At 53.0% G+C, this 11,523-nt stretch overlaps 1 protein-coding gene and 1 long non-coding RNA gene across 3 annotated transcripts; one reads left to right on the top strand and one right to left on the bottom strand.

Moving 5' to 3' along the window:
- The first annotated feature begins 259 nt into the window (after positions 1–259).
- On the top strand, positions 260–5,552 carry UTP11 (UTP11 small subunit processome component). Its single transcript, XM_040086366.2, has 8 exons — positions 260–394; positions 595–656; positions 806–908; positions 1,154–1,267; positions 2,861–2,954; positions 3,199–3,329; positions 4,636–4,746; positions 5,279–5,552. The coding sequence occupies exons 1-8, from the start codon at positions 332–334 to the stop codon at positions 5,360–5,362; spliced, it is 762 nt and encodes a 253-aa protein (XP_039942300.1). The 5' UTR covers positions 260–331; the 3' UTR covers positions 5,363–5,552.
- On the bottom strand, positions 3,762–8,918 carry LOC120763214 (uncharacterized). Of its 2 annotated transcripts, none has more exons than XR_005704048.2 (3): positions 8,859–8,918; positions 4,958–6,031; positions 3,762–4,846 (listed from the first exon to the last, which is right to left on the bottom strand). It is a non-coding gene; the product is annotated as an uncharacterized LOC120763214 (long non-coding RNA). The 2 variants fall into 2 exon arrangements; XR_005704047.2 differs by having other exon boundaries at positions 4,958–5,112.
- Between the last annotated feature and the right edge of the window lie 2,605 nt (positions 8,919–11,523).

The following is an 11,523-nucleotide window of genomic DNA, read 5'->3' as shown; positions in this document are numbered from 1 at the left end:
GATGAGCCCCGTCTCGAGGCGGCGGCGGCGGCTCCGGCGCTTCTCCTCCCGCGGCCGGGCGCGGAGCTCCGCGGGCGGGCTCCGGGCGGCGGCGGAGGGACCGGCGGCGCTCGGCCCCGCGGGGCTGTCCCGGCGGCGGCGGCGGCGGCGGGGCCCGCCCGTGCCCGGGGGTCCCCGCGGGGCCGCGCTCGGGGCCGCGCACGCGCTCCCGCCGTCGCCATGGACGCGCGGCCCCTGAGCCCTGAGCCCAGGCCCCGCCTGTTCCGGCGCGCTCCCCGCGTGCGGACGCGCGTGCCCGGCGCCCGGAGCCGTCGCCGTTCCCGTCCCAGCCATGTCGGCCGCCTTCAGGAAAGCCGCCAAGGCGCGGCAGCGCCCGCACCGCGAGCGGGCCCAGGTCGGTGCACCGGGCCGGGCCGGGCCCCTAGCGGAGCCCTCCGCGCTCCTTCCTCCCCCCGGGCCCTCCGCGCTCCTTCCCTCCGTCCCCCCCGGGCCCTCCGCGCTCCTTCCTCCCCCCGGGCCCTCCGCGCTCCTTCCCTCCGTCCCCCCCGGGCCCTCCGCGCTCTCTCCCCCTCACGCTCCCCGTCTCTCCCGTAGCCCGCCGCCCGATCGAAGCTGGGCTTGCTGGAGAAGAAGAAGGATTACCGGCTCCGTGCGCGGTGAGTGCGGCCGCCGGGGGCGGGCGGTGCTGCGGGGATCTCCCCGCGTCCGGGAGGGTTTCCCTGAGCATCGCTGGGAAAGACTCGGCCCTTCAGCCGGGGTGAATCTGCTGAACAGCTCGTGATTGTCGGTTTTATCCCCCCCGCAGTGACTACCACAAGAAGCAGAATGCTCTCAGGGCGCTGCAGAAGAAAGCTCTGGACAAGAACCCCGATGAGTTCTACTTCAAAATGATACGTGCGGAGGTCAAGGTGGGACCCTCCAGTGCCTTCAAGCAGGATTACACTTCCTTGCTCTAAGTAGCATTTTTTTTCCCCTCTACCTTGTTTTGATCTGTATGTGTGAATTATTAGATAAATGAGAAAATTGGTTTGATGACTGTGGAAGGCTTTGAAGAAAATGAGGAACAAGAGACAAAGTTCTGCTCTTTGCAGGCCGCACAGGGCTCTGCAGGTGGGATGGGCTGTTTAAAAGTGCTGTGTTTGTCTGGTTGTAGGATGGAGTCCACGTCATAAAGCAGCCAAAGGATGAAATTACCCCGGAGCAAGTGAAACTGATGAGGACACAGGATATTAAATACATAGAAATGAAAAGAGTTGCGGAAGCCAAGGTAACAACTCACATTTTTAGTCTTTTCTAGTTTGCTCAGAGTTGGGTTTTTACTGTGTTGTTCTTATTGTTGCTGCTGGCTATTGTGTTTGATCAGTGAAGTCTGATTTGTACAGTGCTGGAAAGGACAATGAAAGTGTCAGTGGAGTGCTGGATATAGAGCCTAAAGGTGTGGCGATTATCAAAAATGACACTGTGCATTGGTATAAAACACAGTGATTTCTACATAAATTTCAAGACTTTAAACACACATTTCTGCTTAGCATATCCACAGAGGAATCGTGAAATCCTTGAAGTTGGGAGATTGCTCTCGGATCACGAAGTCCAGCTGTTCACCAGCCACCACTGTGGTCACCACTGACCTGTGTGTCCCCAGGTGCCACATGCCTTTTGAACACTTCCAGGGATGGTGACTCCACCCTTTCTCTGGGCTGCCTGTTCCCATGCCTGACTACCCTTCCAGGGAAGAAGCTTTCCTAACACCAAACCTGAACCTCCCCCAGCATAGCTTGAGGCTGTTTCCTGTCTTAGAATCACAGAATCAGCTATGTTAGAAAAGATCAAGTTCAACCTATGATGTAAAACCACCTCGTCAACCAGACCGTGGCACTGAGCATCACATCCGGTCTGTTTTTAAACACCTCCAGGGATGGTGACTCCCTCACGTCCCTGGTAGCTCATTCCAGTGCCCAGAGATTATTTTCCCTAGTGTCCAGCCTAAAGTTCTCCTGACACAGCTTAAGGCTGTGGTCCTCTTGTTCTGTCACTGGTTGCCTGGGGGAACAGACTGACCCCCACCTGGCTACAAGCTCCTTTCAGGGAGCTGGAAAGAGTGATCAGCTCTCCCCTGAGCCTCCTTTTCTCCAGGCTAAACACCTCCCTCAGCCGTTCTTCATAGGGTTTGTGTTCCAGACCCTCCACCAGCCTTGCCCTTCTCTGGACACATTTGAGCATCTCAATGTCCTTCCTAAACTGAGGGGCCCAGAACTGGACACAGCACTCGAGGTGCAGCCTCAGCAGTGCTGAGCGCAGGGGAAAACACTTGCTACTTGAGAGAAGTGACAGGCTGCACTCTCCTGTCAGGGGCTTACAGATTGTGGGAAGGTCTCCCTAATCTGAAGTGGGTTGTTGGAGTACGGTAGGCTGTGCCATATAATGATCCTCTGTGGTTGTTGGAGTGTGGTAGGCTATCCACAAAACCACGATCCTCTTCTGAAGATGTTCCATGCTCTGATGTTGATTCACGAAACAGACTGAAATTCTCACTGAGAATAAAAAAAAAAAAAAAAAAAAAATCAAAGCCAGCTTTAAACTTTCCTTCATGCTTCTGCTGCCAGTTCCATGGCAGTCATTCCCCTCTCCAAACAGAGGACCCAGTTGTGCAGGTGCATGTATGCACTTTGCCTGGGTAACAGCCAGAATCACTGTGACCCTCTGCCTGGAAAGGTTGTGAAGACCTGTCATAAATATAGACTAGATGTGTTTTCAGAGATAGAAGAAGGAAGGAGTAACCCCGAGGACCGGACAGAAATGTCCTCGGGGGAGGTTTGGTTTTTACCCGCTCCGAATTTGGCCAAATTTGGACTTTCCGCAGAAAATCGAGCGCCTGAAGGCAGAGCTCCACCTGCTGGACGCGGCGGGGAGCGGCCCGAGCCGCCATCTCTTCTTCGTGGACACGCCGCGGGAAGGTGAGGCTGGGACCGCCGACAGAACTCGTTCTGTCCCTCTTGCTGTGGGCTGGCAGGAAAGAAAGACACTTCTTTTCAAGAATAAAAATTCAGACGCTCTAGAAATCCCTTTTGCTTACTAGCTGAGACATCACTTGTGCAGGAGCCGTGTTGCTGGGGCTCCTGTTGCTGACTGTAGCAATGTATTTGCTTATCAAACTACATGGGAGTTTATTCCTGATTTTTTTTTTTTTTTTATGTATAGTTAAGGAGTTTGATATTGCTGCTCACCTGGACACCGTTCCTGAGCTCGTGGATAGAGTGTACAACCGACCAACCATTGCAACGCTGCAGAGAGAGGCGGTGAAGGGACCTACTGATCCTGTCCACCTGAAGGTACTGCTGCTGTTTGTCCTACAGAGTTCTGAGTGTTTTACACCTTTTATGTATAACACAAGCACTGAAAAGGATTCATCGTGCCATTGTAGAGCTGAACAAAACAGTTTTCTTAAAACTTCTACTGGTGACACAAAGCAGTAGCGGATGTCACTTAATCACCAAGTGACCACCTGGAACCTGCAGTCACCTCTTCTCCTGGACTAACACAGAATCCTCTTTCCCTGCATCCCCTGCATACCATAAGTTGTGATTTACAAGCCAGAAAAGGGTGGTGTGGATCTGATTAGGCAGAGTCCCTGTACAACTGAGGTATTTCTCCTCTATAAAGGAACATACACCTATGGGAATGTCTTTTCATTAGACTGCTGCAGTTTCAGGTGTAATTTTTTTCACCATCCACTGTTAGATCTCCCCTCACACTTCCCCAAAACCCCTTGCACCCCTAAATTAAGTATATAGAAAGAAGCTTATTCTAATACAGATGCCTCTGTTACATTGTTCCTGATCTTGCAGTATTTTCCAGTTTGGTTCTGAGCCCAAAGTGGCTTGAGATTTGTCTCCTCACTTTCCTTCCTAAAGCCATTTAAACTATAGTCTCAATTCCTGGCTTTCCTAATTTGAATTGTTTTGTGATTCTTCAGCATGAATAGCTTATGCAATCAGCTTTGATTCTGATGTTTTAGTATCACAGAAGTAGCTACACTTGGCTTTAGTGCTGTAGATTCTGCTCAGGTAGCTCAGATCTGTTGGACAATCCGGTGAGTACGAGTCAGTTGTGTGTAAGGTAAAAATAGTTGTCTTAATATTGCTGACTGGTAAATTTTTAACCTGTTTTTTCTGACTCAGATGTGAGATAATAAACACCCTGTGGTCCCTTTCCTCCTGCCAGCTGTCTCAATTTGACTTGTCAGGAAAGCAGTTGGACGAGTCGTAGACTGACTAGTTTTCTCCTAAATGTCTGAGTCATATTTGGAGCATGTTGGGATCTGTTCTCCTTAATTTAATTACTTAGATCACACCTGCAGTAATACTGTTCCTGTGCTGGGAAAGCTATCCACTCTCATTAGGCAAACTTGACCCAACAAGTTGCATTTTGAGAGGCCTCTGTGGGCTCTGAGCACTTCAGGAATTGGTGTCCGTCCTTTTTTTTGTTTGTTTTCCATCCTCTGGATAAAGTTGATTTTCATTAGGGAGTCAAATGTTTTCTTGCATTTGACATTGAAATTCAGAGGATTTAGGCCATAGTGTCTTGTTCATCTCTGTCTTAAAACAGCTTTTTTTTTTTTTTTTTTTTCATTTCCAGAAATTAGCCCAGCAGAGGAAGAACCAATATGACCTCCTGAGGCAGCGCATCGAGAGAGAGAAGGCCATGTTTGTCATCTCACAGAAAATCCAGACACGCAAAGATCTTCTGGTGAGGGATTTGGTTCTGGTTCTGCCAAACCTGTTCTGTTCAGGCCATTAGGTCTGGTACCGTGTGTGTTGTATTTGTTTCTTCATTCTCCAGATAGCTCCTAAAGATAACTAATCCTTTTTTAGTATGGACAAAGCAAGGAGATGAGGCATTCCAGTAAATTCTATCTGCTAGTCCAAGTCTTACCTTGTCAGCAAGGACAAAGACTCACCTGTAAAATGGTGCTCACAAAGAGTCCGGAGTAGGGAACCATTTCTGTAAGTTATGAGAAAGTCTTAAAGATCCAAAATGACCACAGAAATTACTTGTCTCAATGGAACTCCTGTTCTCTGGTGCTTGTGGGCAAAGCAGATTGTGCCTGACAGCCTGAAGGAGAAAACAGCAGATAAAATTATAATCCCCACCTAAACGGTGCGAAGTGACCATTTTTCTTTTATGGTCAGACCCAGACAGCAACTCTGATTTGTGTGGGTGGGTTTTTTTGTTTTTTCTTGCATGGCAGCAAATATTTGTACTTGTTCTTTTTTTCCAGGACAAAACTCATAAAGTAAAGGTGAAGAAAGAAACAAAGACCAGTCCAGCTATTTACAAATTCAAGTTTCAGCGGAAACGTTAACCGCTTCATGGAATGATTGTTACAGCCTTTGCTCACAAAGGAGGAGCCAGATCCCTTTGGAGCAGGGCTGGTGCCAGCCTGCTCTTAACTGCAGCTCAGCACTTTGTTAAAACAAATCACTGTGGGCCTGCGGTAGCCATCAGTGTGTTTCAGCTAATTAATTGATTAATAAATCAGAGTGCGTTCTCTTGATATTTACAGTGGGAAGCCGTGAGATTTGCCTGAGTGTCCTGGTGAGATGCACCATAAAGAGTCAGTGAAGAGTCAGGGCCCTAGTGGAACGTTGGGAGGTGGCTTAAGCACAGGGAAGGTACCTGGGGATTGTCAGCTCCTGTCCAAACCCAGGAGAACTGAGCTCAGCTCTTTCAGGTTCAAGGTGAATTACCCTCTAGTCATTTCCCCAGCATCCCCCAACCCCTCTCATTTTCCTGTTTGCACAATTCCACTGCGTGCTTTTGCTCCAGCGTCGCTCCAGTTCAAACTGAGTGTGGGACAAGGGTTTGTCTTCTGGGATCTCCTTGGGCCGCCGCATTGCCAGGGATGGGGGATGTGCAGACGCATCCTGAGTGTCCTGGAGCAGCCCAGGCACGTTCAGAGAAGCCTCCCTGCGAACATTCCTTTCCTTATCTCTCTCCATCGTCCTGTCGCTGCCAGCAAAAAGCACATGGTCTGCAAGGGGGGAAGGAAAAAATGAAAAAAAAAGATGCTCCTCTCAGGCCCTTAGCTACTCAGGAGCTTTCCCAGCAGCTCAGCGATGAAGCGCCGTGTTTTTACGTGCTTAAATGCAGCTTCGGTTGTTCCTGCCATCGCAGAGATCACCGTGGGGAGAAGCTTTCTGGGGAGCATCCACGGAATCTGTGCATTCTGTAACGGCTCTAAACCGCGGGGTGAGCGGGAGGGGAAAACAAAGCCCAGCGTGTGAGAACGGCCCGGTTCAGCTCGGTTTGGTCTGGTCCAGCTTGGTTCGGCTTGGCCTGGTTTGCCTCGGTCCAGCTCAGTCTGGTTTGGTTTCCTTCGGCTCGGCCCGGTCCGGCTGGGTTCGGTCTCGTATGGGCTGGTTCAGTCCGGTTCTCCTCGGTTTGGTCAGGTTCGGCTCACTTTGGTCTGTTTCAGCTCGGTTCAGCTCCGTTTGGTCCAGTCCAGCCCGGTCCGGCTTGACTTGGCCCGGTTCAGCTCAGTCCAGCCCGGTCCGGTTCAGCTCAGTCCAGCCCGGTCCGGTTCAGCTCGGTCCGGCTTGGTTCGGCTCGGTTCGGTTCTCCCCGGAGCGGCCGCAGTGCCGGGCCCGGCCCGCAGGGGGCAGCAGCGGCGCGCGGCGGGGCCGTGTCCCTCCCGTGTCCCCTCAGTGTCCCCCCCGTGTCCCCTTGTGTGTCCCCCCCGTGTCCCCCCCGTGTCCCCTTGTGTGTCCCCTCGGTGTCCCCCGGGACATTCCCGTGCTGTCACTGCGCTCCTCGCAGCCCCCACTGCCTCCAAAGGGAAATCTCTTTTAGACCGAGGCTTTAACAGATAAATATTTCATCCTTGCCCTTAATTAATATCTGCATCGAGAGCCTGGCTGGAAAGGATGGGCAAGCAAAGCAGCAGTTCTGCTGGGAGACCCCCAAGGAATCCTTTAGCAGGAATTGAAGAGTGGCAACCTGGCCAGGCCCAGCAATTGCCTTGTCCCCCCGTGTCCCACTGCACAGCAAGCGCAGGAGCGGGCACAAGTGCCCAATTCCCTGGAAGAAAGGCATCTCTGGCCGGTTTGGTGTTACGGGACGCAGCAGGCAGCTGCGAGGTTCTCTTTGAGCAGTCACCAGCCAGGACACGCAGCCTGGTGATCACAAGAGGGGCTCTGGGTAGCGAAAGCTGTGCCTGTTCTGGTTCACTTTTCCCTGGGAGAACGTGAAGGTTTCACCAAAGGGAATCCAGAGCACTGTCACATCTGTGGTGCTCGCACTGAGCAGGCTTCCTGCTGCACCCTGACCTCCAAAGCCTGGGGACAAATCCACAGCCTGTGGGGTGCTTTATCATCTTGTGGCCAAAGCAGACTAAAAGGAGGTGCCGGCTCTTGTGCACAAACATTTTTCACCTATTCCTGCCTGCAGTGCGGAAGGATTTGGAGGGTGCTGATCTCTCAACTTCTCCATTGAAGGCAGGGCTGACTCACTCCTGCTGCCCTGCAGTGTTCCCAATGGCTTCCACGAAAAAAATCCCCACCTTCTCAAAGACCTTGCTCTTTGACTCCCAAAGCTTGGTATCCTCTTACTGAAGCACTGAAATGTTTCTGCAAGGATCTGGAAAGAGCCAATCCCTTATAACTGAATCAAAAACCCAGCCCGCTGTGCCACAGCACAGGATTTTAAAGTGAGACAGGGGTGGCATCTGCCATCCTCTAGCTGGGCCCTCGTGGGGGAAGGACAGCGAGAAAATGCCCACAAGCTGTTTTTTGGTTGTGGTAATTATAGCATCAAAAGCTGAACCAACAGGTTCTTTAGCAAGGAGATCCCCTGCAGCTTGAAAGATACAGATATCAAAATTCCCCAGAGATTCACAGCTCAGATTTTAGGTGACTCAATAATATTGTGCCATATAATAACCTTGTGTAATTCCTTGTTCCAGTCCTGAAGAACTCAATCGATAATGACTGTCTATAAAGGTTAATAGCAGACTACACATGCAGGGTTATCTCTAGGCAGCTGCAGCAATCTATTTTACTAGCAGGACAACCATCACCAGCCCTTAGGCTCCTCAGCTGCTTTCCTGCGGGCCCCGTTTTCCTGAACCAGACTGGAGAGCGCGCTGGGGTCCCTGGGGCATGGCTACAGAAGCTGCCTTGCCTGGGGAGGCTCTGGATGTCCCCAGGACAGCCACTCTGGGGGTCTCCATCGGTGGCCATGAGCTGTGGCAGAGCCTCTGGAGACCCCCCAGGCTGTGTTCCTTCAACAGAGGAGAGCAGGGGAGGTTTGATCCCAGCCATCCCACCGCTCCCAGGGCTGCCCCCTGCGTTACCATCTGCTTCCCACGCGCCCTCTGCATCGCCCCACTGCTCACCCACCAGCTGCCGCCGTCCCAGGGTCACCAGTGGCGCTGTGGACTGGGCACAGGGGTCTCCAGCTGCAGGACTGGCAGCCCTGGCCCTGCTGTTCCCTGGGATCCCGCAGCCAGGTTCAGCTGAGGTGCCTTGCCCAAGGGCAGCCAGGGGAAAAGGGTGGTGAAGTTCCTCCACTCAAGCCTGAGCAGCTTCACAGCAGGGAGTTGAAAGAGCAGCATGTAAATCAGGAGTGACTAATTGCTGCTCAGCATGGCTGCCCTAAACCTCTCTGTTCCACAGCTCCTCGGCCACCTGGACCTTTCCTCACCCCACCAGGAGCCACACAGAGCTGCTGATGTGTGGGAAGAGCCTGGGCACAGGGCGCTGACCCCGTTCACGCTGCCACACTTGGGCACAGCTGCCCATTTCCCTCCAAACAAAACATTCCTCTCCAAATTCCATTGCAGATTTCAAATAAAGAAATACCTGCTGCTGCTTCTGTCGAGAGATGCCAGGCACCAAGAGCAGACCCAGGGCTGGGCAAGGCGAAAGCAGCAAATATTTGCTTTGTGGTCCCGCAGCTTTGTACCCGGAGCCGTTAGTGCCCTGATGGAACCCAGGTGAGCAGCATTGCTTCAGGCAGGCAGGAGCCCATTATTTAGTGAGAACTTATTCCCAGGATGTCCCTGGCTTCGGCAGAGCTAAAGGCTGCAATAGTGAATTAGTGCATACAGATCATCATTTGCTGGAGCGCAAGCCCCGATGCACCTTTCGAGGGAAGCGCTAATTTATTATGCATTGTTATTAGCTGCAGCAGGGCCTTCATTAGAGCTAGAGTTAAGGTCTGTTTTGGCTGCCTCATCAGCATCAGTGAACTGCGTCCCTGCGAGGTTTGATACAATTTAATTAACCTAATTAAAAGCTCTGATTGCAGAGATGATTGGGGTAGAGCCAGCAGCAACTGCATATTTATAACGAGCTAGAAGGTGTGGGACTGGAGCCAAATGATATGCATCTCTAATGAGCTGGTGCTATTGAAGTGTGGATTTGGAACACTAACATTTATTTTTGGCAACAATGGCCAGTTTATCTTCGCGATAGAAACGATCACGGGTTGATTGGGTGTAGCAGGGAGCTCGGCGCTGCGCTCCCTGGCCTTCTCCACGCCGCTGGCAGGCACACGCGGGCACCCACAGCCTCCCTGCTCCCCCCTGAACCCCCTTCCCCTGCGGGCACAGCGCCCAGGGCTCGCCCCTCACACGCAGCCCCTCGGGGGACACGGCGGGGACAGCGTGCCCCAGCCCCAGACGAGCCCTGGAAGATGCCAGCAAGTTTCCCTTCCCCAGCCACCCCCCCTCCGGCGCTCCCACGCCAGCTTCCCTCTCTCCCAGACCTGCTGCCCCGCGCCAGGCCGGGTTCCTGGCGTGGGTAACCCACCTCCGCTGCTCCTCCGGGTATCAAACGCTCCGTGCCCTGCTCTGCTGCGCACCAGACAACGCAAAGCGGCCTGGAGCCCAGAGCAGCTCTGGGGCTTCAGGGCTGCTGCTGCCTGGGCTGGGGAGCATCAGCACCTGCTGCTGGCTGAGCCCCTGCGGCCAGAACCTCCTGTCCGCTGGCAGAGAGGCTGCCAGCGCCTCAGCCCCCACCAGCTGTGCCAGAACACGGGGTTCCTGGCAGCCCAGGTCAGGGAACCCCCATTTCTGGGCTGCTGTCATCTCAGTAGTGCCCCTTCTCTCTCCACGTTTAAAGGCTACGCGGGTGCTTTAGGGGTGCAGCGCGCCCAGCAGCAGCAGTGGGACGTCCCAGGCGTTCTCAGCAGCCAGGGAACAGCAGCGAGTCCGCCGAGCCACTTGGAAAATTTGATCCGTGCTAATTATGCCGAAAAAAAAAGCTCTTCTGATAATGAGTATGAAATGGAAGCGTAGCTAATACTCATCTCTGAGTGCCATTAATCTTTAAAACTGGAACAATAAGTGAAAACACTGCAGGGCATATGAAGCAAGGTGTGATTCACATCTGCTCCTCCGTGGCCGCCTGATTTATTGGCACAAGGCGACTTTGCTGCGCTGTTTCAACAGAGCCGCGTTACATAACACCAGGGGCTGCTTCACTTCGCTCGCCGTTCCAGCCAGAGGACCTCCTCAGAGTTTTCAGTGATCTTCTGTCCTTGCCTGGGACGCCTCAGGAGCACAGTCCTGCAAACTCGACTCTCTCCTGGGTGATGGAGAGATGCTTCTTTCCTCCTGGCCACGAGAGCCGCCGTGGCAGCAGGGACACGGTTCTCCAGCCTGGGTGTACTGGGAATACTGGGAATACTGGTGAGGCAGCGCAGGAGAGACCCCCAGGGCCTGCTGTGTGCAGCCAAGGGGCTGCAGGGGGATGGAGACAGGGACGTGGAGGCTCCCTTCCCATTCCTGCTGGCACAGGTGCTTGCAGGGGCCCCCCTCAGGAGCACCCCGTCCTCTCCCTGCACTGCACGCTCTGTCACTCAGCCGAAGCTCTCCAGGACCTCTGCCACTCACAAAGATGCGTCCCTCTCACTTCTGATGCCTTTTATTTTCAAATAGCTCTCTCTGGGACTTACTATCTTTCATTTAAATTGTGGATTTGCTGAAGTGACCTTTCAGCTGACTCTGAGGAGGGATGGGGAGCTGCTCCCCGCTGCAGTCCCAGGCAGACTGACGACCCTGTGGCTTTGAACAAGTTCAAAGCATCGCTTGCCTTTTGGCCATACCCCTCAATAGTGCCTTTGCATGGATTTTTCTCCCACACTCCTGAAAAGACATCATCAGAGACATTTCCCCTCATGGGCTCTTTAATATTTACAATGACTTTGTGAATAGATAATATATTCCACCTTTTTTTTTTTTTTTTTTAGCCTTTTAAAAGCAGATGCTCCGTGTGCTGTTGGAGGAAGCGGCGGATGCTGTGCTCTGGCTGCCTTTGAGGCTGGGAGGACAAACAGATCTGGGGGAGAGATGAGGATTGCTCTGAGCCCACAGCTCCTGGCAGTGTCCTGGGGCAGCCACAGACCTGGGGTGGCCCTGCCGAGTCTCCTCCTGCAGAATTCCTTAGAACCTTCCTCCCACTACTGACTAAGCCCGAAACCGATCGTCTTGGTAGCTGGAAGACAATCCAAATGCAAAACAAA

This window comes from Hirundo rustica, chromosome 25 (genome assembly GCF_015227805.2).
Source record: "Hirundo rustica isolate bHirRus1 chromosome 25, bHirRus1.pri.v3, whole genome shotgun sequence".
Taxonomy (NCBI): Eukaryota; Metazoa; Chordata; class Aves; order Passeriformes; family Hirundinidae; genus Hirundo; species Hirundo rustica.
The sequence above is the reverse complement of the archived record's forward strand: the minus strand, read 5'-3'. Positions and strand labels throughout refer to the sequence as shown.